Source organism: Anas acuta, chromosome 17, assembly GCF_963932015.1.
Source record: "Anas acuta chromosome 17, bAnaAcu1.1, whole genome shotgun sequence".
Taxonomy (NCBI): domain Eukaryota; kingdom Metazoa; phylum Chordata; class Aves; order Anseriformes; family Anatidae; genus Anas; species Anas acuta.
This window is the reverse complement of record NC_088995.1, coordinates 12,662,514-12,686,309: the sequence shown is the minus strand read 5'-3', so window position 1 is coordinate 12,686,309 and position 23,796 is coordinate 12,662,514. Positions and strand designations below refer to the sequence as shown.

At 45.8% G+C, this 23,796-nt stretch overlaps 1 protein-coding gene across 3 annotated transcripts in view; it reads left to right on the top strand.

Moving 5' to 3' along the window:
* The window catches only part of ULK1 (unc-51 like autophagy activating kinase 1), a 79,057-nt gene that overhangs the window by 41,232 nt on the left and 14,029 nt on the right, over positions 1-23,796 (top strand). For 2 of the 3 annotated variants that reach the window (XM_068654404.1, XM_068654402.1), the window contains exons 11-21: positions 861-911; positions 8,215-8,303; positions 10,452-10,617; positions 11,525-11,585; positions 12,407-12,496; positions 16,507-16,632; positions 20,106-20,257; positions 21,090-21,173; positions 21,355-21,617; positions 22,270-22,454; positions 23,279-23,394. In XM_068654404.1, coding sequence (XP_068510505.1) covers positions 861-911; positions 8,215-8,303; positions 10,452-10,617; positions 11,525-11,585; positions 12,407-12,496; positions 16,507-16,632; positions 20,106-20,257; positions 21,090-21,173; positions 21,355-21,617; positions 22,270-22,454; positions 23,279-23,394 — 1,383 coding nt within the window. The remainder of the gene's footprint in view (positions 1-860; positions 912-8,214; positions 8,304-10,451; positions 10,618-11,524; positions 11,586-12,406; positions 12,497-16,506; positions 16,633-20,105; positions 20,258-21,089; positions 21,174-21,354; positions 21,618-22,269; positions 22,455-23,278; positions 23,395-23,796) is intronic. The other variant, XM_068654403.1, reaches the window with a different exon arrangement.

The following is a 23,796-nucleotide window of genomic DNA, read 5'->3' as shown; positions in this document are numbered from 1 at the left end:
AATTCTGTAGTGTCCTTTTAGAAAATGCATTTCTGCCTTAAGTGCAGGATGGGTTTGGCTCTGTGTATCATGGAAGATCACTCCGTAGAAGTGTTTCTCTTCTATGGGATTAGTGGCAGCACCTGGTTCCTACCATTAAGGTACCTTGTTGTTCTGATCAGTCATGAAATAGGGCTTTTAATGCTTTTTATTTTAGAATTCCCCTTCTTGCTGATACAAGCTTATGACATGACCATGCCAGCTCCGTCAGGAGCTAGCTCAGTCAGTTTCTGGCCCTTGGTAACTGATTCCCCTTCCAACATCTGCAGCAGCTGTTGGAAGACGGGAATATTTGCAAGTAATTTGGTTTATGCTCCTGGCAACCCAAAGTTGTAGCTTGCAGCAAAACCTTACCAAGTTGTTTAATACCCTATGGGGAAGGAAAATCCATTTGTACTGCTGGTTGATCCCAAGGTTCAAATCTTCATGTCTTTTGGCCATGCTTTTGGCAAAAGTTTTTTTCCTACCTTTTTTTTTCATTCATGTAACTGGCCAATATGATCTCCCTTTCCACCCCCAACTGATGTTGCAGAGATGCCTGTAGCATAGGAGCTACTGTTTTTTTTTGTTTTGTTTTCCCCTATAGTTATTTGGATCCAGGGATCACTATCTAATTTATGTTTTTGAGCAAGTCCTACATCCGGTTGCATCTGCATTCTTGACCAGTGTTATCTGCATCAACAGTCAGATTCCATGGTTAAGTGACTGGACTGTGTGGAAAAATCACTGTAAAAATACAGTAACTTGTTATGCTTAACTGCTTTGTAAACTCCTAACAGTCATTTCCTTTCACTGACTCATTGTTCTTGATCTTTTTTCAGATGAGTTTTTCCATCACCCGTTCTTGGATGCAAGTGCCTCAATGAAGAAATGTAAGTGTCGCATTTCTATTACAACAGTTTTTGAACCATGACGCGCCTTCCTGTGCTGCTAGTTCAAAAGGAAACAAAAAGATTGCTTTCGTTTCTTGGTTATTTGGGTGTGGATTCAGGGTTCATTACCATGTCGTGTCCAGATTTTGCTATCAAAATGTATTTAATGTTGCCGACATCTTCAAAGGGAGAATTTGGGGGCTATTTAGAAACCTAAATGAGAGGTAAATGTAGCTTTGAAATGCGCTCAGCTGTTCTCTATGAAGTGCTTGGCCAGTGGGGATGCTTGTAGGTAAACAGGATTATGCAGCAAGATCGTGTGTTTTCACCCACATCAGCAGGACAATTCAGGAGAGTGAACAGGCAGAAAGAAGCTGACGTTCTTGTCACTGCTTGCCAGGTGTGGTTGTACCAAATGGGAAGAACATTTGGTAACTGAAACCCGCCATGTTTACCTCCAAAGTCTTGCAAAATCTTGTTTCAGAAAGATTACTTACTGGTGCTCTGTGAGAACTGTCCAAAACAAAGCCGGATTTCTATTGAGAATTCTGTCCTCTTTTGAATCAAAACTTTTCAAATTTCCAACCACACGTACTGTGATTCAGTTTTGTTTGTGGGAAAACAATTCTGAACTGCTGCCAGTGCATGGGATATGATACTGCTGGCCAAAGGACTCGTTTTAGTGGAATTGTATATGGTCATCTATTTTCTTCTGGAAAGATCCTCTTGGGCCTTTAATCTCTTAAAGTGATAAGTGATAGTCACTGCTGGAAACCTTGGCTCTGATTTGGGTTGCCAAGCGCAAGGGCTGGAGGTTTCAGAGGAAACATGCCCGGTGCTTTCTGAACACGGAGCCACTCTTGGACATGTGGCACAGTGGACGCCCCTGGAGGGAAGAGCAGGACTTCTCAGTTGTTTCTGATACAGATTTCTAACTGTGTATGTAGGTGACCGTCCTGCGGGCAAGAAAAGATGGTTCTGGTTTAGGGGAGCTGGCAAAGCAGCAAGATGTGGCATGAGTCCTGTGAAGCGGGACTCCTCCGCAGGCAGGAAAGGACTCCGCCTGTTCAGGACTGCTCCGAAGCCAGCTCAGCACTCAGCACCTGCTGTACCGCTGCTGTGTGAGAAAAGGCCTTCGGAGTCTGATCCCCCTGCGGGCAGGGAAGGGCTCCCTCGGCTCTACCCTGCATGCCAACCAGCTCCTCTCTTACCTCCAGCTGCTCGATTGCTTCATTGGCCAGAGGAACAGGAAACCCCCTGCAAACATGAAAGGATTCTGCTGGCTTGGCCTCAGTTTCCGACTTCTGCACGCTTGCTGTGCAGAAACCAGAGGCACTGTTATGAGCCACGTTTTCTGGCTCAGCCTCTGCCCCCATCTGCACCAAAGTTAGTGGTGTGTGGTCAAGGCCCGGTTAAGAGGGCCCCTGTACAGGCAGGTAGGGACTGTCCCAACTCCAGACCTCTCTGCTGCCCTGCTGGCCCCTGCCTCCAGGTCTGTGTTCCCAGCTTGGAGTCCTCTCCAAGCAGGAGAGACTACTACTGGTTTTAAAAAGATGAGGGGAGCAATACCTCTGTGTTGCTGGAAGTCTCCAAGATGTTGTGCACTGGTAGAAGCCTGCTGCTGGAGGAGATCGTTCTGGAAGTCTGCTGCGGAGGCACCAGCAGCTGGCTGGATGGATGGATCGCTGGATGGAGGCCTCTGGGAAGTGCAGGGAAGAGCCTGGATGAGAGGCTGCGTGTGGAAGTAGTGGTCCTGTTGACTTCTGAACACACAAGAGAAGAACCTGTGTGTCAGCAAACATCTGGGTTGTGGTGGTCTCAAGAAAAACTCAGCTGTACATGGCACTGCTTAACGTGGGAGGGGGATTAATATTTGCACAGGTCTAGGTGACCAAACACAGTCAGAGGTGCTCAGGGGCTAGCCCCCTGGCTTTGTGTGCAGAACTAAAACAAGTCCAGAAGCTTGTGCTGCTTCACATAAACGTGTGGCACAGCATCACAAGTGTGGGAAGCATCGAAGAAGACGAGATGGCTGCATTTGAATCCTGATGGTCATGCTCAGATTGGATTGCACAGTGGAGAACTGGGAGGAGGAACAGTCCGCTCTGGTGTTCTCGTTCTCCCTGAGAACTGATAATCGTGCTACCACTGACTTCAGTGGAAGCACAAGTAGGTCATGCAGATTGGAGCGTGCAAGTTTCCCGTAGAGTCTGCATAATCTGCACAAGCATCTGTGTTTGGAACAATACGGTTGCATGATGAACGCACCGAGACTTCAGCTATGCTCAGGGACCCAGTGTGCAGCCTAAAGGAGCTTACGGCCCAGGGACGCCTGTGCTGCAGATGCAGATAACTGCATGCGTTTAGGTCCCAAACTAGTTTTAACGTGAGCTGCTCACTTTCTATCTGAGGACTCCTGGAGTCTGAACTGAGCGCGGTGGCCTCTGGCCCTGCAGGCAGATCTGCCCTCGGGCAGAGGGGCGAACAGGAGAGTTGCCACCAGTGCACAGAGCTGAGGACATCACCCGAGCTTCCGAACCCTGCCAAGGCTTGGTCCAGACCAGGTCAAAACTCAGCGATTAAAAATGAAGAGCTCTCAGGTATTTGTTCTGTTGGGATACGTGTTAGTCTACCACCTCCCGAAATCATACAGATTTCATCTAGTGCAAGAAAATTTTGCATTTCATAATGCTATGTAAAAGTTCCATGGTATTCCCAAGTGGATAATTTTGAAGTTGCCAAGGCTACCTCATTTCAATAAATTTTCATATTTCTCAAGATGCTTCATCAAAATCAACATTTCTGTCAAAAATCTTCCAATATGACTTCTCTGACAAATTCATCCTCTCCTGAGATTTCGAGGGATGGTTGTTCTTTCACTCCTTTAGTGAAAGAAGGACCTAAATCTTCTGATAGCCAGTGCTGACCACAAAGCTCTGATTGCCACAGGCTTTAGCCTGAAGAATGGGTTCAAGGCCTTGGGTTTTAAGTAAACCATGCACTTTAGTTTCTGTTTCTTTATTTATATTTTATTATGGGTTTTGTACATGTGACTAATGTGCTATAGATGTGTAAGATTTTGTTAATAAAGTCTTTAAAATACCCTGTCTAGCCAGGATGTCGTCTGTCTCTAGCCAGGACTCTGATCGCCACGTGGGATGGGGCAGTGCGTTACAGTAATAACACAGGAGGAGGCATAATTAGATGCTTGTGCAAGTCTTCTCTCCGTAAACACGTTGTAATTGGTACCCGTGCAGAGTATTTTGGAGTTCTTTTGCTCCTGTCTTTAATGAATGCAAAGCTGGTACCTCCTTTGCTCTGACTTAAGAGAGTTTAAACATGAGCAGTTGTGGTTCAGCAGTGCACGAGGTGATGCTGCTGGGATGGTTCAGGTGTCTGGAAGATGTCTGGCTTGTTTTTTTTCCATCTTTATAAACTTAGTGCACATAAAATACCCAGGTAGAAACTAGCAAAAATCATCATGTCTTGTGCAGATGAAAGATTTTAATGGTAAGACATTTTTTTCTTTTAACTCTATAAACAAATTTATTCTTCAGGCAAGTCCCTTGTTTTTGCACTCAAACTACTGCCTTGCCAGAGACTGCAGTCAAATAACTTCTTGATGATTGGTTTTGATTACACCCAGATAATAACAAAAATGCATCTCTCCAATGCGTGTAAAACTCAGATTCCAAATAAAGCTTCCACAAAGCCTGAGGCTCGGTTATTTTTAGGACAGCCCAGCCCCTTGTAGGATGATTTGTCAGCAGTGATTTTTGCAGGTGTAGGATCCAGGATCAAGATCCGCACAGCTGGAGCGCAGGCTTCCCTCTGCAGCTCGTAGCTCTCCCATTTGAAACCAGTTGACTTTGGTTATGCAACATCCACTCTGTTTTGTTGCTGGAACAAGTTGGAGAGGACAATTACAAGAAGAGACTTATTTACATTACAATTACAATCCAGCAATTTTTGGATTTGGGTGGGGGCCTACAATTCACATTAATATTCCCCACGTTCAGACTTGAGCTGAAAACATGATGAGCCAAGTGTTTGCACCCTTTTTAATTTTGAACTGGGAGTGCCTGGGCGTGTGGAGGAGATGGAAGCAAGCATCGAGCTTCCAACCCTTCCTGGGTGCCTGGCAGGGAAAAATGCACTGACAGGCCTGTGGGAGCCAGGGCTCTACTTGCATGGGCTGAAAGTTCATTTTTAGCATCGGGAGCTTTTGTGTTGGGCCTCACAGTATCACAGAGTGGATTTGGGGAGTTTGGGTTTTAAGGAAGAACATGATTAAAGATGCTGTATCTAAAGGTTGTGCTTCATGCAGATAGAATTTTAATCTGGGTTTCAGCTGGTAGCAGAGAAGCCTGTCTGCTTCTCTTCCTTTGGAGATTAGTGGAAAGCTGGCCAAAGCAAATAGACAGAAATAGAAAAGTCTCAATTGCAGCCAGGTTTAAATCAATAATAAACACGAAACCAAAATAGTGTGGAAGGGACCTTGAGAGAGCCCTGAAATGACTCTAATGAAAATACTAATTCCAGGAAAAATGAACCGTGGCACAAGTTTTGCAGCACGTCCATGTGGATATAGTTCAAAAATCACTTACCTTTTCCTAAAAGAGTCTTTATTTAAAGGGGAGGGCTGTCTGCACAAGGGTCAGTTGATCTGTAGGAGCTGGCAAGATAATGGGGGAAACGTCCCCCCTGGTTTCTGGGAGATGTGTAAGGAAGGCAGTAGGGGTTTCTCTGCAGGAGTCTCTCTGGGACCAGAAGCAGCGTGTTAGAGGCAGGACGGGGCTCTCCATCTTGCAGGCGAGGTCTCAGCCCTCTGTGTGTGTTCCCTGAGCGTGGGGAGCATGCACCAGCTGTGTGGGAAGCCCAGTGAGCTGGAAGAGGATGCTGGCTGTGGGCGATGTAGATCTCCATGCCAAGTCCTTGACCGACCTCCCACAACGTCCTTCTGTAGGGTGCCACGGTGCTCGTTCCTGTGCTGGGCCCGGTGTGCTGTAACTGCAGGGCCCATTTTGGGGACAAACCCACTACAGCATAGATGCAGGGCGTAAAAATAAAGTAGCCTCTAACAAAGCTTTGCACAGATTTTTTTTCATTATAGACCTAAGCTCTAAAGCTGCAGTGGGGTGAGCACTGCCCGGATGTTCTGCCACAAGCCGGGAAGGCACCGCGTGTGTGCGTGCTCGTGTGGCACCGCAGCCACCCCAGCAGTCCCCGTGGGACTTCTGCAGGAGGGCCCATGCTCTGCTGAATCGCCCCCTTTGTAGGATAGCCTAACCTCTGCTGTCACCCAGTTACACCGTTCCAGGTTTCCGTCTGTGCTGCTTTGGCTTGGTCTTTCTGTTGCTGGGTCTGGTTGTGTCCCTGGCAGAGTGAGGAGTTCAGCAGCCGGGTGATCGCTCTGCTTGTGCTGGGACACGCTCAGCTACTCATCCTTTAACTCCTTTGATAGGCTAAACGTTTTAAAGCCTTTTATTAAAAGGCATATTTTCCCATTCTTTTATCGTTAAAACACTGTTTCAACTGTTAATTGCAGAGAGATGTACTTTTATTTTTCTAGCCAGTTGAGTGGAGTAAGTGTGCTGTAGCAGCCAGTGCAGTTAATGACAGGAGTAGGTTTACTTCAAACAGAAGTGTTCTTTGAGGTGTTATTACTCCTCCTTGCATTAAGCAGGGAGTCATTAACACAGGTCCTGTAAAGGTAGAAATTGATACAAGATGCTGATTTTCTGGCAGCACAATGGAAGAGGAACAAAGCAAAATGTTCTTCTCACTTCATCGTCACCTCTGATCTCTGTCTAAAGTCATTCAAATACCGAAGTGGTTGCAAAGTGAAATCTGATTTTAAGTAGCCTAGCAAGGATGTTGGGACTCTCTTGCATCTTTGTACCACGTAGTCTGGTGCTGGGGCACTGGCAAGTTTGAAGCACTCAAAGTTTCAAAGCCTGCTGAGGAGTCGCTGTTACCTTTGACTCATCTCCCTTCTGAGCTGAGCTCTGCCGAGCAATTCATTGAACCTCACTTGCATGAGTTGTTGGAGTTGAATGTTCTTAGCTCTTGTGATGCCTTGATCATCTCTTCTGCCTGAAGGTCGATGCTGACTTGTCCTTTCAGCGTGAGCTGTGTGCCTCTCTCAGGATTACAGGAAAAACAGTTTGGTAATGAAGTAAATAAAGCGGACGGTTCTGATACGGAACAATGAAACGCCAAGAGAAGGGCTGCAGGGACAGCCAGCGCTCTGGAACAACTTCTGCACAAAGAGATTAAATAAGCAAAAGCTCTTTAACTTGCAGAAGGTGTCACCGAGGAAGAATGAGCTGAGGAATAAGAAGCAGTGGACTGTTTCCTTGTGGACTGATTACATCTGTGGGGTTTTATAGTACATGGCCTGGGATGCCTGAATGCCTTTTGGGGGGGCAGCAAGCACAAAGCGAAAATGAGAAGTTACCTTTTCATAGCAAAGAGATTTGTGTCCGCAGGATGTCTCGGATACTGAGTGTGTTCTGGGAGTCATGAGGCGAACTGAGGAGCACAACTCTGCGAGGGCTTTACGAAGGGCTGCTGCAAAGGAAGGCCCGGAGCTCCCAGCCTGCAAATGCCGAATGTTCTCTGGGCCAGGGCCCTTTGGTTTGCCCTCCCTTCTCACCCAGTGCGGTCGCTCTGTCAGAGTGTGCGTTTCTCCTCCCCACAGAGACTTGATAAATGTGCAGTGATTGTATCTTAACCGAGTTCATAATGTTTTCGTGTGGTGTAATGCCTCTTGATTGAAGAGGTTAATGGGCCTGTGTTGGCTTGAGCAGATGTGGTTTACATAGTAGAGCTCCCAGCATGTGGGGTAGGTGCTCTGAGCCACAAGGGCTGATAAAGAAGAAACTGTGAGGGTGTGGCAGCAGTCTAGCTCCTAACTTGTGTCACTGGCCTGAGTAACTCAGTCCGTTTTTCTGCATAACTTTCCCTTCATTTACCAAGGTGCTTTGTAGGCTCTCCAGGGCAGAAACCATCCTGGTGCCTGGATAGGTCAGCCCAGCCGTAGGGTAGACCCCCGATCTCGGTTGGATATTCTGCATCCACCCTAAGAGCTGTAACTGAAATAGCGTGGGGAGGAGGGGCTGGATGAAAATCTTGCGGCTGAACAGCATGCTAATTTTTCTGCTGTTCTCCTTTACTTGGCAGCATCTGATACATGAAGTAAACCTGATGTGAAACAATGAAAAAGACCTTCTTTTATTGACTCATCTCGGGTTGACAACTAATCCATGTTATGTTTTTTTCTCCCTCTCCTTGTTTTTAGCTGCTTCTGTGCCAATGCCTTCTTATCCCAGTTCAGGCTCCGGTAGTTCCTCCAGCAGCTCTTCTACTTCCCACCTGGCATCACCTCCTGTAAGTACAGCTCCGAGGATGCACTGCTTATGTTAGTGGTCTCTCTGCTTGCTTCTCTGAAGTACAGCCTTGCTTTTGCTGTCATCTGCTGCAAGTTACTGAACATTGTAGTTCTGCCTGTGCTTGGTGCAGTGTCCTTCCCAGTCTGCTCAGAGTATGGGTTCTGAAGGTTGTCTTTCTCTCTCCAAGAAATACTTCAATTTGTCGTTGTCTATTACGTGAAAAGCCTTTGTGAAAGGAGTTGGTGTTAATGCTAGCTTGTGTTGGGAGAGGCAGAAAGCTCCTTGGAACCAAAAATAATAATAATAAAACAACGATCCAAAAACTGGCCACTAATTCAGGGCATAGTAATGCTTATTTGGCTAGAGGTTCTCTGTTCTCAAGCGAAGTCTCTGCAGCTTGACAGCAGATCCACCCTTTTTTTGAAAGGTGAGCCTCCTCCTTCCTGACCAGCAATCCCAGGCACCACAGAGAGACATTCAGCAGAGCTGTGTGCCCAGACCAGGCCTGCCACAGTCTGGTGGTCTTGTGAGAGCTGATCTGAACTGATGGTTTTTCTCTCTGGTTACCTTAAATGATGAAAACTTTCCTGGAGGGCAGAATATCAACTGACTAGTGAAGTGACATTCCTCTAGCTCACTGAACTGAAAGCTTGTTTTCGCAGACTCTTGGTGAAAGCTGCCTTTTGACTTTGAACTGAGGAATGCTGGTGGTGTGATGGGAAAGGGAGAAAGATTGAATTTTCTTTTCTTGTCCCTGGCATTGCTGCTTTTTTGCTTTGTTCTCTGAGGTTTCCCTGGGCCAAGGCTTCTCAGCCTCTTCCAGGAAGTGCCATGACTGAATCTTTCTCTCCATGTTTTCACATGGAAGATATTGCACCTGCTGTGAGGAGCTGGTGTGGGAAAGCTTGAGGGGCACTGATCTGGGTGCTCATGGTATGGACTGGACGGAGAGGAGAGGTCGATTCTGCTCTGAATGGCACATAATTGGATTCCTGACTGTATTTTTCCCCCTGCAACCATAGGTAGAAGGGTGGTTGGCTGGGGTGCTTCTTGGCCATAAGACTCCAGGAATGAGTAGCTGGTATGAAAAATAGACTCTCTCCACTTGAGCTCAGGGAAGCTTGAGGGTGGTGCGGACTTTGGGGTCTCCATGTGAGAAGGGCACTGCACCAGTCCTGGTCTGCGTTTGGAAGTTTTGTGGACAGAGTTATACTGGCTCAGCACGTGAAAAACGCCACATCTGCAGGGCAGAGCCAGCATTGCTATGTGGAAAAGAGATGGCTTTGACAGCTCGGAAAGTTCTTCTGCTTGCATGCATTGCACGTGCAGCGAGTCAGTCCCTGTAGATACAGCAGGGGAGTGGACAAGGCTTTATTAGGGCCCAAGTGCAAGCTGATTCTGATCTTTTTCAGCCCAAAAGTGCACTAGAATGAAGATTGTCTTATGATCTGCACAGTGGGCAATTGAGATGTCTTACAACTTTCTAAAACCATCTAGCCTCCATCTATCTGTAAAAGGATTGTGGGACTATCCCTCATTTGGCTGAAAGAGAAAAAATGGAGCTTTTTTGGGGCCTGTCATGCCTCTGACAGCTGTGAGGTGTTTATCTCTTGGATGCTTTATCTTCTTTAGTCCTCTAACTCCTCATCAGCATTACAGCAAAACAGATTTGTCGGAAAAATGCTGAGACACTTACATACCTGTTCCTGAGTGCTTACTGCAAGGATGTGAGAAGAGACTAAAGGTGTAATGTTCAAAAACAAAAAACACAGAACAACCAAAAACTTGCTGAAGGCTCTTTTTTCTTTTTCTTGGCCTTACAAACTGAGCTGGTAGCAAATGCATGCTTGATCCAGAAAGCTTCAGGAGTGGCAGAGTGGTGTGATACCTTAAGTGATTTTTTTCTTACCCGAGGAACATCAGACATGCTAATACAATGTTTTTTTGTAACAAAAGGTGCACGGTTCTGACATGGGCATAAAAGACTGTTCCTTCTCAGTAAACTGAACAGCTGCCCCTGGCAAACTATCAGCCCTGCTTTATGAGCAAAATGTTGTCTGTAGCCTTGTACGGCTCGATTTAAAGGATCCAGCAGAATGAAGAAGTAGCTGTACTGAAGCCAGTATTTGTTTTCTTCTTGAATTAGCAGTCCCTTGGAGAGATGCAGCAGCAGCTGCAAGAGAAGACGCTGGCATCTCCTACCCAGGATTCCCCCGGTTTTCTGCATGGATCGAAGGACTCTGCTGGAAGCAGCAGTAAGAATTCATCCTGTGACACAGATGACTTCGTTATGGTCCCAGCACAGTTCTCAAGTAAGTTGGTTTCTGGAAATGCAGACGTTCTGAGGAGAGGGGGGATGTGGATGTTAAGGGTGGTTAATACACAGTTGAAACAGTGATTAAACTTGCCTGCTTTGGCTGAGTAACAGGAGAGTTGTAGTTCTCACACTGTAAGAGATTTCTGTCTCCCTGGTTAGCTTCATAGGATATTTTGTAATTATCTTCAAAGATAGGATTTGAGAGTAAAGGTTATTTGGGGAATTCAGTAAGAGACTGAAACTGGAAATCCAACTGGAAAAGAAGATAAGTAGGCTCACAGGGAAATGTCTTCCTCTCCCAGAATATGCTCCCATATCATCATATCTTCAGTTTCACTTCGCAGCACAGAGCAAGACAGCATTCCTGCTAGCAAGGTGATTTTATATATGAAAAATACCTAAGGAAAAAAATAAAAACTGTTGGATTTTTCTTGAAGTACATGTATCTTTGAATTTCACATTAGTACCTCTGCGTATTTATACTTTGATAAGAATTGCATGAAATATATATGTTCACAGGGTCCAGGGCTACAGTTCAGGCACACACCTAAGTATGTTCATGCATTAGTACTTAGCCAGCAGAAGGATATTGTTCAATCTCAGCCATGTGTGTGAGGATTTGCTGAGTTAGGACTAGTGATAAATGCTTTGATTCCTCCTTCCACAGTTGCACTGCTTTTATTAAGAGAGGGATTTAGAAGGGTTGAACTGTGACAGGCAGGTCTCTGCTGTGTAATCCTCACATAAGGAAGAGCTCAATGTTGTTTTTATTCTTCCTGGGAGCAGCAATGGGACCAATGTACATATGCTTAGTGCTAGCCACATTTCCAGTTGAAACTGAAATTTCCTCCAATTGAGGAGTTGATCTCAAATTAATGTTTCTTCACTTCCTTATTCCTTAGGTGATATGACTGCGGAGGCTGCAGGAGGGAAACCAATCCAAGACAGCCTGATGTACAGTGGGTAAGAGCACCCAGGCAACTGCAAATGAGGCCATTGGAGCATACTGCGCACTAGGGACTTTCTGGGTTCTGGTGAATGGAGGAAGGATGTTGCTGAGTTAGCTTTCATGACAGGGATGACTGTCACCTGCCTGTTTCTGACCATTTTGAGTTTCCACTGTCAGGTCTGAGTCAGAAATAAAGCTGTAGGACTGTGTATTCCAGCATTTGGAAACAACTTGGAACAAAGCTTTCTGCTCTAGTTATGTTTGTAACACACTAATGCCAGCAAACAGCCCTTCTGCATCACCCTTGTTTTTGTAAAGAAACTTGTATGAAAAGATGGTGTTCTTTGTTACTTCATCTGTCTTCATTCACTCCTGTCAAATTCGTGATTAGAAGACTAGCCATTGAGACAAACTTCAGTGATGCTTTTCTAGGTCCTTGGGGTTAGGAAGAGTTGCACTAACAAGATATAAGGATTGCATAAGAACTAGAACGTGCGTATGCTGATGTGAACACACAGCTTCTAGAGTTGATATTCATTTATGCTTGGCTTCCTCATCCCTCAGGACTAAACTGCATTTCATTTGCTTAAAGGCTTTTACACCAGGTTAAAACGGCATGGGAGAAATGCCTGTTGGTACTCTAACACTGCCAGACAATCAGCATGTGGTGCCTGAATACCGGAGTGTAGGTGGGGCAGCATGACAGCTCCAGGGCTGCTATGACTGGACTCAGCAGAGGGTGCGGGACAGGCACAGCTCTGTTCTGTGCTCTGCAGCGGGGAGCAGAGTTATTTCACAGACTCTAACACCTGGGTTCTGTCTGCCATTTTTTCAGGAGTTCTCTGCTGACTTCAGCAGGCTTGGAAAGCCAGGGAAGGACACCATCTCCTTCTCCCCCTTACAGCAGTTCTCCTAGCCCCTCCAGGTAAGAAGGACTGTTTTGTGGTGATTGTGCAACTTTGATTAATTAAATTCCCATTGACTTCCAGGATAGAATTTTAAGAGATGTTGGTGTGCTGAGCAAGATCCACATCTCTCTTTTAATTAAAGGGTAACAAAAAACACCCAGGAGAAACTCCCCAGCCCTGGGCACTGATCCATCCCAAATATAGAGCCTGTCTCTCCCACCACTGGCCCTCAGAAGGGGCTAAGAGAGAATGCAGTAGAACTGGAATTAACTCTGTTCCCTGGGGGCAGGTATTATTCTCAAGCAGAGAGTTAGTCTACTCCACTGTATGTATGTGCTACTCATCCCCTCCGTGCTCAGCCTGCAGAGGCAGTGAGTTATTCCAGCTGAAGACCCTTGCCTTTAAATTCACATAGTGAATTAGAGCACAATGCGTTAGCGAAGGCTGAAACTACTGTGGGCTTGAATTACTGGACAAAGGATAGGAGGACAAGTGTGGAGGGGTTTTGCTCATCTCCCCTTGCTGTTGAAGGACAGACACCTGGGCTTACTCAATTGTCTCCAGTTTCCTTGAAGCTCCAAGCAGCTCACTGCTCTAGGTCTGTATAAAGTAATGCTGCTACACACGGCCCTTAGAGAGGATGCATGAGTAAGCATAACAGGCGCAAACAGGTGTGGTCACAGGTTTAGTTCCAACTGAACCAGTTGTTTTCAACTCAGTTTTGGCCTTTAGAATTGTGGTAGGTGAGAGCTGCCCACACACAACAGCACCAACTGCCCAGCATCGCCAGCAGGTCCAGATGCATTTTTCTTCAGAAGCTGTTAATGGTCAGTGGAAAGTAATCCTATAAACTTTAGAGCTTGAAGCTTTCGGGTTCGTGCTTAGCTTACAGGGAGCTGACAGGTTTGCTTCTCACCTCACTCGTGCCTGCTGGGAAGGCAGGACAGCTTTAATCTTCTCTTCTGTCAATATGGCACATGTTGGGTGAGGGGAGTTCACACTGGGGGAGGGATGACCCTAAAATCTTGAAGAAGAAAATGTAGTCCCAGTCTGTGTTGAACACACTCGTCACATAAACAGAGCCCAGAAAATGACAAAACATAGCCTGAAAGCATATAAATGTAAAGGAGAAGAATATAGCTCAAAGCCTTGCTGACGTGATCAGATTAATTGGCAGGCACGTACCACAGTGTGCAGTATAATTGCATGAGGCTTCTTATGCCATTGCCTGCTAAGCTTTTTAACAGCTTATTCTGAATAAACTGATTCCTTTGCATTCTGGGGATCAGTCTTTATTAAAGGATTTGGCCTTGTTTCTGGACAGCAGTGAGTAGAAATTCATGGAAGTTCACTTCAAATGCTGCCTACTGTTCGCTGCTCTCTTCTCTTCATCATATTGTAGTGGATCATAAGGCAGAAAGGCACTGCCGGTGGCTATGATCTAAACCTCTTGCTGCTCTTGCTGTCTTTCCTGCTCATTCCTGCAGCTTCTGTGGAGCAGATTCCACACCCTCTGCAGCTACTTCCCACTTTTATATCTGCTTTAAAGAAACATTGAAAAGTTACTTCCTAACCTGTCCAGGATGGGAAACAAAACATAGATACTGAAATGTTGGGGCAGTCACTCCAAATCTGGAGTGCAAAACATGATCTTTGATCTGTCCATCAGAAGTATTATTAACACAAGTTTCAGTGCTCTTCTCTGTAGATTTCCTGAGGCCCATTGGTTCAGCACTCGGCTTCACTGGTGCAAAGAATGCTTGATTTTCTTTTCCTCTGTCTTTTCTTGCTAGAAGGCAGCAGTTTGCCCTTTCATGTGTGGCTCTAGGCTAGTAAGCAATGCTTGGATGTGGCCCAACTGGGACAGAAAGCAAAAGCTATTTTAGTGGCCAGCAGTGGGTTTTCCTCAGGATGTCACGATACACTCTAGAGCAGCTCTCCTTGTTGTTAACTAAAAGGCGAAGATTAGGCCGAACTGAAATACACTGACAGTTGAGGGCTGGTATTTTTTTTAATACTTCCTTGTTGAAAATGTTTAATAATTCTAACGAACGGTACTTCCTTGTATATATCCCACGCTAATGGATTTCATGCAATTTTTGAAGAGCTCTTAATTACTCTCAAGTAATTAAATTCCCTGTCCCAGGTTTATCTCTTTGTCTTTGCAAATTTATTGTCCCTTGTAGTCTTCAAGGCTTGAGGCCAATTAGCAGATTTAGTATATGTCAGCTGGGCACTTTGTTTTGCAACTCATACCTTGTGTAGGACACCTGGCTCCTATAAGGACTCATGTAAATCCTGGGGAGAGGGAGAGACTTTTCACCCAGGAAATCTTTTCCCTTAAAGGATTTTGGCCAGATTGAAGAGAGAGCGTTTGAAATTTATGTTGGAAGTCAGGATGTGTGTGAAGTCTGACGTCAGCCCTCAGATTTGTTGGTTAAAGCTTGTTTGCTTTATGTCTGTCTGACACAGTGTCATGTACTGATGGAAGGCAGAGACACCAAAACCCTCACCTTTCCACTGAGCAATAAGAAACCTTGAATGCCTTTATTTTACTATATGCTAGTGAAAAATCAAGGATTAAGTGATGCCTTTTAGAGGCAGACTGAGAGTCTGTTGGTGAAGTCTTTCTGGTGGGAGAGATAAGAACACGAAAGGAAGAATATGTAGAATTTAAATGAATAAAAATAATAGAAAAAAAATAGTAGATATGTTAAGAGAGGAAGAGAGAAATTAGAATCACATTTTGATCTTTCAGCCTTTATTAGTTAATTAGTTCTTTTGTGAATGAGGAGTGTCTTCATGTGCACAGTGTGGAGAACTGCAGATCAGCTTTGTTGAACGCTGTCACCATAAACCACAAAGTTCTGCTGACCTTCCCCAAAAAAGAAATTTTGGTGATGGGATATTTTGAACTGCCAAATAAGACACAGCCTGTGCCCTGTGCACACTCCTGCTGAATTAAACGTCTTTCTTCACCTTACGAAAAACAATTCCTCTCTGAGTGTTAGACCCGAAGAAGCAATACTTCCTGCTTCAAGGGTTCAAGCCAAGGTGTGTGTCCTACACTGACAGCAAGGAAGACTGCAGAAGCCTTCATTACCAATAAGGTCTTTCTGTAATTGTGCAGCCTCCCTGCAATTGATGTTGGCAGCTGTAAATAACAGCACTGTGGCAATTAATCCAAGAATTCTGGAGCCTTTGGGAAAAGACTTTAGGCAGCTACTTAGTTCAATGTGGTGTTTGCATGGGTTTTGTATAGCATGGGTTTTGCTGAGTGGTGCATACAGGCTAAGAACAGGGAGACTGTCACCTGGGGGAACAGATATCAGATGTGAGCTGATTTACCTGCATAGAGCTGATTCACCAGATGGAACTGGAAAGTCTGAGATTTGCAGAATGGGCCTGTCCCATTTTGTGTGCGTGATATTCTTCCTGACCTTGATGGGCATACCGATACCAGCTCCTGTCCCTGATTTTATTCTCTCCTGAGCTGCCTTCTCCACGCTGTAGTTAACTTGCAAATCCTCTGAAGTACACCAGAAGTGCGTGTTCTCTTCGTGGTGTGCTGAGGCTTTGACGGAGGTGCCACTGGTGCAGCAGTGTCTCTGCATGAATTGCAGATAGCTCTTGGCAGCAAAACCTTTGCTGGTGTCCTGTGTGAGCCACAAGCGTTTAGCCTTTGTTCGGTGATGTGCTCTTTGGCTGGGGATCTGAGTCTGTTGGAAACTGGGCCAGTTGTGGCATGAACCAGCAGGGCTCCAGTTTTCCTGGAGGGAGTGGTGCTAGGGTGTGTGTTTTGGCTTCAGCCTGTGGGTGGGAAGTGTGCTGGAAGAAAGGTGCCTGCTCTCAGGAGATGTGTGCTGCCACTTCCCTTTCGCATGGCTTTGAACTGCCACCCCATACAAACCCACAGCCTGAGAGCAGCGAAGGGGGCGCTCCCTGCGTGAGGCTGCTTGGGGAAGATATCTGCAGGTACCTGGCTGAAGGCCCACCCCTGACGCGAGGCTTTGTCTCCTTTCCACAGCCGGCCGGGGCAGTTTTCCAGCAGCAAGTACGGACACTCCGTGCCCATTCCGGTCCCGACACAGATCCATAACTACCGGCGGATCGAGCAGAACCTGCAGTCTCCCCACCAATACGCCTCTCCTCGGTAAGTGCTGGGGCTGGGAGGAGGGGGTCACAGCGTGTTACACCGCATTACATCTTGGGGGGCCTTTTACAGTAGGTTCTCTCTATCTCTAAAAATTTTCTTGAGTGGTGGGCCTTTCCCCTTGCTGTAGGGAGCCAAGGCAGGCTATGTTTTGTGGTAACATTTAGCTTTGGAGTATTTCTGTAGTGATGTTGAAACTTATTTGTTACCAGGTACTGTACATTTTGTCAGCATGTGTGTATGCGGGATAGCTCCATCAACTTTCTGGGTAGGCTGGGCGTTTTGGGGTCTGCCAGATACGGCTTGGTGGGCCAAGCAGAGACAATCATCCATTTGGCACTTGCCTCTATGAAAGGAAAACGTTGAGATAAATGACTGAAATGGATAGGGATGCAAAACTTACCTGGCTTTACTAATCAGTTCCTGTAGCTAGTCACACCATAGATGTTTATTACATGAGTTCCATACTAATGTGGTTATGCATCCTGATGAAGTCACGGGTAATTCCTGCCTGTGAGGCAGAGCATGCCTTCTGAGGGCCGTCAGGAAGAGCCGGATGCCAGCCTCCAGCTGCGTGCAGCTGCCTTCCTCAGCTTGGTGGTGATGTCTTCTACCTCCAAAAAACACCAAGCTTCTGTTCCTTGACACGTGTAATTTATGGCTCCTACAGTTTTGAGATCTGGATTAACGGTGGCAGCCCAGGTTGCAGAAGGAGGAGCATACAGGATCGTAAAGAGAGTTTGTACAGCAAGGGCAGAGAACATTCCAAGTATCTGGATTGCTTAAAGTTTAGTTTTCAGAAGTAGGGTAATGCCTGTGTCAGCCTGAGTTTGGGCTTCTTACCAGCTTAATTAAGGATAAGGCTTACTCAGAGTGGACCCAGAATTGGAGACACAGTGTTGATATTAGCCACGGATCAGCGAAGAGATTTGTTTTGTGCCAGTGTTAGTTTAATACTATTCTATGCTCAGTTCTTTGAATGCATGACAGGTTTGGTGGTAAGCTCCTTCCAGTTTCCTACATGCCCTATATTTCTTACAGCAGTATTTGTGCACCCTGTTAGTGCTGAACCTAACAAAAGAGTCCCAGCCCTCCATGTGGTGTATAAAAAGCTCTGGAGAACGTGCAGAGGCTGCACCAGGCACAGTGACAGGCTGCTGAGTTCGGGCTCGCAGCCTGCGGATACCAGGATCAAACTGTCATGTTTTGCTCCTTTTAGTCAGCGCTCTGTAATGATGAGATTAGCATCGTCCCTGCAGAGGAACTCGAGGAATGGAACCAATCAGATGATTCACGCTCTGCTTTTAGCATCATCACAAAATCTCTGGCGTCATGTTTTGTCTCCTGCCCCAGGAAGCCATATTTATCTCTCATCATCACTTCCTCTAATCAGCAGAATTGATTAGACACGCTTCAGGAATGGAAGGAGAAAACTTCATCAAGCGTTTTGTGTGTGATTCCGCTTTTCCATCAGCTGTATCAAATAGGCCATTACAGCCAAATGCCTCATCACGGCTGGCACGTAGCCTGACTAAGAGCTTTGACACACGCTCTGTTTTGCAGTATCGACTGCTGTCATCTGACTGGCTGGTGGTGCCGGTATAGCACAGCTTGTTTGTGGGTAGATATCTCGTGTGGTGAGGTGGTGATTATGTGTGCTTGCTTTTGGCCACATCACCTGTCCTGCTCGTCTGCTCCTTGCCTATGCCATGTCTCGTAGGGTGGTGGTTGACATTCCACACCTTTCAGCAGCTGCAGTCAGCTCCTGTTTTTTCCTGCAAGCTCACAATAAATAACAATTAGTCTTCTGGATGGCTGATGTTCTGAAGAGTTAAAAATTCGGCAGAGCAATGCTTTCTTTCTGTCACTAGGTGTCTTTTTACTGTGTCAGGGATGTTTTCTTTTTTGTACATTAGTTTTGCTTCAGGGCCAGGCACTTAGTGAGTGTTAGGTTTCTCAGTTGGGAGCAACATGAGCAGAAGTGATTTTTAGGTTAAAACTTTAAATGATTTCTTTTTTCTTTTTTCCCTAGCCTGTGAATGTAGCGTGGAGTAATTTGACAGAAAAACATATTGGGGTGGGGTTGAGGAGGGAGAAGGGAAAAAAAATCAAACTCATATCTCAATTACTGATTTTTTTTTCTGAAGCAAGGGATCAAGTAATGCCATATGCCTGGTAGTGTTGTTGAACAGACATACTGCCACTTCATCAGGATGGGTTTGCCTGTAATGCTGTTAGGCCTGCTTGTACTGCCGAAACCTTTATGGCTTTGTTCCTTCTGTTCAGATATGCACGGACAGATTAATAGTGCGTTGCTGGGAGAGGAGGCAGGATACCTTGGTGACAGCATCTTTCAGTGGCTTGCACACGGTTTTTTCAGCATATTCATTGATTTTTGTCTAGAAAACCACCCACTGGCTGAGAATAATGTTCTTTCAACAATGGAAAAGATGTTTCCAAATCAAGAGTAGATCTGATAAAAAAATTGTTTTCTTACATAAAGGAGTGCAGTGGGATCTTGGTGAAGGAGCCTGCAGAGGCAGGTTGGCATTTGAGTAGTTAGGCTGTGTTCTTAAAGTGTGATGAAACCATTCAAATATTGATAACTAATATACAAAAATCCCATCTCTCACCAGAGTGGTGGTGTGGCTGTACGTACTTTCTCCCTATTCTAGTTTCTTCTTGGTTTCTTTTTAGCAGCTAGGTGATACTTGAGGTTCCTGCACATGTGGCCTGTACAAATTAATTCTAATTCTCTAAGGTGAGGTTTCACAAGGAGTTAGGGGAGTTTGGAGCCCAGGCAATTCTGACCATTCCACCTCAAAGAGAAATTCCTCTGGGTAGTACTCAGCTGTTTCAAATCTGACAGCCACGCACTGCTCTGTTTCACTTTGTAGCTTCTCCTGAGTTGAGTCAAAGCCCTGTTACAGAGCAGTTCCTTTGGCACAGCATAACTCCCTGCACTCACAGAGCTTTTTAACTTACAGGCTGCTCTGACAAAGGAGTGCATGGCTCAGTACAGGAGGAACACTTGAATAAAACCTTCTCAGTGCAGTCTGAAGACACTACCTCCAATAAACACCCAGGACACAGCAAAATAGGAAATTATCTTGTTCAGGACTGATTTAGATACCTGCAAGTGTCTAAAAGTGACTTTTTAGAAGATGACAGGCTTACAGCTTCCCTGCTTTACAGCTGAGCTAATCCAGCTCATTCTTTTCATTCTTTTTTTTCTCATTCTTTTCATTCATTTTGCAAAATTTTATTGGGATTGGAACTCTTGAGAACAAGGATTATCATCGTAATCTATATTTATGTACTCCTAGTATAGTCGGGTTTTGATCTAAGATAAACAGCCGTGAAGCTCCACTTCTGTGGAGTTAGCTGGGTGTGTTTGAGTGTCTGGTGATACTATTTTCTTTACTCTTACTGGCAACTGAAGTGATGTGCATGTTGTTGTTGTTTCCTACAAGGTCTGGTACGGTCCGGAGATCTAGCAGTACAAGTCCTCTTGGTTTTCCTAAAACTGGTGCTTCCCCTCCTTATCCTGGAGAGCATGGATCTGTGCCCAGCTCTAGAAAGCTCTCCTTCGGCGGTGCCAAGCCATTTATGCCATCACCGCAAGGTAAGATGTCAACTGGCATATTGCTGCTCTAATAAAATCATGTCTCTCTCCTGTAAAGAGGAGGTTTTGACCAGCTGTAACCTCTACGTAATAAGGAATTCAGATTGTTGTGTTCCCCCATGGCTCTTCTCAATAGAATATTTGACAGGTGTTTTGGCTTCAGTAAAATGGAGAGGAAAATACCTATTAGCCTCAGGAGAGGTGAGCTGTGTTTTGGTGTGTGTGAAACATTTTGATTTCCTCTCCAGAGGGCTTCTGTAAGTGGAAAGTATTTTTATTTTTTTTTTTTACCAGTTTGGGTTGAAGTGAGAAAAATATGAGCCAGTTGCCTTCACAGCAGAATTCTGACTGGCTCTGGAAGGGCTTGAAACTTCACTGTGTCTACAGAAATGCAGCTGTCTGATTACCTGATAGCCTGATCCAGATGCTAATGAGCAAATCAAGCGGAAGAGGATAAGAAAAACCCTAGTGTGCAAATGATGCAATTTGCTGCTTCCTGTAAAGGGACAGACTGATGTAACTAGCTATTCTATATCCCTAGTGTCTCCCATCCTATATTTATTAGTCTCTGCTGACAGGGAAATGGAGAATATTTATATTCTATTCCTCTGAATTAATGTTTGTGCAAAGTCAGACTAAACCTGGCTAAATGAATACCAGCCAGAGCTCTTGTCCTCCTTTTACAGGAGTTGTTGATCTTTTCACTATACAGCCAGGGCTGAGAAGATTGGGAGAGATGACTACTACCTTTCTATAAAATAGGAGGTGTGTAGTATTGTCGTTGCCTATGAAAACTTAATGCTGAATAAACATTGATTTTGTTCCCTTAAAGTTGGAACGATCCCAGAGCAGCCCAGCCAGACTGTTATCCCCTCTTCTGTTGGAGCAGAAGTGAGAAGCCGGATTACCATGGCTGGTGAGTTGATCCTTACTTTCCTTATTACTCCTATGGATAAGACTGGAGCTGTAGTCTCAGGGCATTCAGGGTTGGGTATGTAGCTCCTTGGATGTCTTTGCAGTGAATCCTGGGATCAGGCTGGCTTTTATTTTTAGAACCCGAGAATGAAGCGGTTTGTCACTGTGTTTGGGCTCTCCAGGTGCCTCAGCGCCCGAACACTCTCCTCGAGGGATGGGCTCCCGGCTCCACAGTGCTCCCAACCTGTCAGATTTGCATTCCTGCAGGCAGAAGATAACCAAGCAGCACTCTGATCCTCTAGTTGCTCACATTGGCCATACCCCAGTCAGCCAGCCTCTGCAGATTCATGGCCTGCAGCACTGCCGGCAGCTCAGATCCTCACCAAAGCTGTCTGAGTTCATGCAGAGAAGCCCATTGCCAACTATCATGGGCTCCCCTACAAAGGTATGTCGAGGAGTCTGCCTTTGGGTTTCTCATGGCTTGATTTGCTGGGTTGTCTGGGGGTGAAGCACTGCATGCTCAGATATCTCTGACCTGGATTTATCACCACTTGTTCCCTTTTCTTCAAGGGCTGTTTAGTGATCTGTGTGAAATGTGGCAGTGTCCTAGTTCTTAGTGGACAGATCTCGCTTGGCAACAGCATTCACCATCTGAGCAGAGTCCGGGGCTTTAAACAGGCAATGAAAAGAAGCTGCCCAGATTAGGACAGAAGCACATTAGTGCGCTGTGGTGTCAGGGTTGATTTGTACATCACAGCCTGTGACACAAGCGTGCATCCAGAAGGAATCCCCAGCAGAGACTGCAGGTGGTTACGTGGGTGAAAGCCCCAGTGCCTGACGTGAAGCTGGCACTGCGACGGCATTTCTCTGTGCTTATGTTAGGCTACTACAAATTTTCAGCAGAGCTTGTTGTCCTTTCAGTTTAGTCTTTCTGGGATAGGGGACAGGTAGCTGTGTGGGCTGGAATTTCTCCCTCTTTTCCTCCTATTTCAGGCTTGTTTTTAAGTGTACAATTTAATTCTGATAAACAAATGAGGGGTGAGGGGAACCTTCATCCTTCATTTTGAAGACTGATCTCTGTTTTCTCTTTTTCCTAGGCTGTGTCCCCTTTTGAGTTTCCCAAAACTCCAAGTTCCCAGAACCTTCTCACCCTCTTGGCCCATCAGGGGGTCATGATGACTCCAACACGGAACAAGACCCTACCAGATCTGAAGGAGATCGGTCATTTCCACTGCCAGCAGACTGGCTTTGGATTGAGGCCTGTGGAAGAGATCAAGGGCAGGTGAGCTACGGTCTGCTTTACATCGTGGTGCTTCATTCCCTAACATGAGTGGGGAAAATTTCAAAGCCCAGCTACAACTTCAATTATAACGTGTCTGCGAGCATTCTGCCGTCATCTGCTAGCACCCTTGGGTTGCAGGCAGATGTTATGCAGATTTTTTAAAGTCTTTCTCTACAGAAGCAGGCTGTGGCCTAGATTTTATAAAATGAAAGATTGCCTACAGCTTCACACTGTTCAGTGCCCAAGGTTTCAGCAAGTGGGAAATCAAGGATCTGGTTATTAGACCAGACTCCCTGCAATTATTCAAATGTGTGCTTTGCTCTTTTTGGATCCTGTGCCTGTTGTGAGGGAGAGGTGTTTCTTGCCTATCAAACTGCAGGCACAGGTCTTCAAAGATCCGTTTGAAAGCCAGGTACTGACATGAATGTTGCAGGATACAAAGTTGTTCAGGTGTTAGTGTTAAACTTTTCTTATCTGCCTCTCTGCTGATAGCAACTTCCTCCAGTGATCTGGAAGAGTTCTGTAGTATTCATTTCTGTATCTTCCATCAAAGAAAAATTGTTTTACAGCAATTCTGTACTCAGTTCTTTCGTTACTGCAGTTAGTCTAAGTAGTCATAAGCTTTCTGCAAGTAGCAGGAGGTGCTTCAGATGTTCTGCTAAGAGAGGAATAGCGCCAGTGGTTATTTCAGTTTTGGGCTCTTTGCTTTGTAGTTGTTGTGGACCAGCAATGGCACAAAATGGAGTGAAACTTAGCTGAAACTTTGCACCTGCCCCAAACTTGCTTGGTGATTTTCTGCATCATCTTGTATGTTCTCTTTTTAGGTCTCTGAGCACAGGCAGGCTCACTGACCTGCTTCTCAAGGCAGCCTTTGGGGCGCAGATCTCTGAAGCTGGCAGCAATGACAGCCTGAACAACGAGAAGCCAATGGAAATTGCAGGTAGGTGGAAAGGCCAGGCAGATCTGGGGGGATGTCCTGGGCTGCGTTGGGTGGTGGAAGAGTTTGGCTGGGTGCCTCCCACGAAAGGGAGGATTCTTTTCTGATGGCTTTTGACTGCTGTGCATGAGGAGTGCAATGACGTTTGCTTGTTTTCTTCTGTGAGCGCTCGAAGGTCTGTGGGCTTACACGTGCTGTGTAATTGCTGGCTAGCGGTGTGATTTTGTAGGCAGGCAAGGCTTCCTCTCTTGGCCCCTTCTGAATGAGATTTGTGGAAGTGGGGACTTCCTGCCAGTCAGCTTGAATGTGAGTGGCTCTGCAGGGTGGGTCTTCCTGCGCGTGCAGGTTGGGAAGCGAGGCGGGGAGAAGAGCTGCAGCAGTGCGTAACGCTGCCAGCCTCACGTC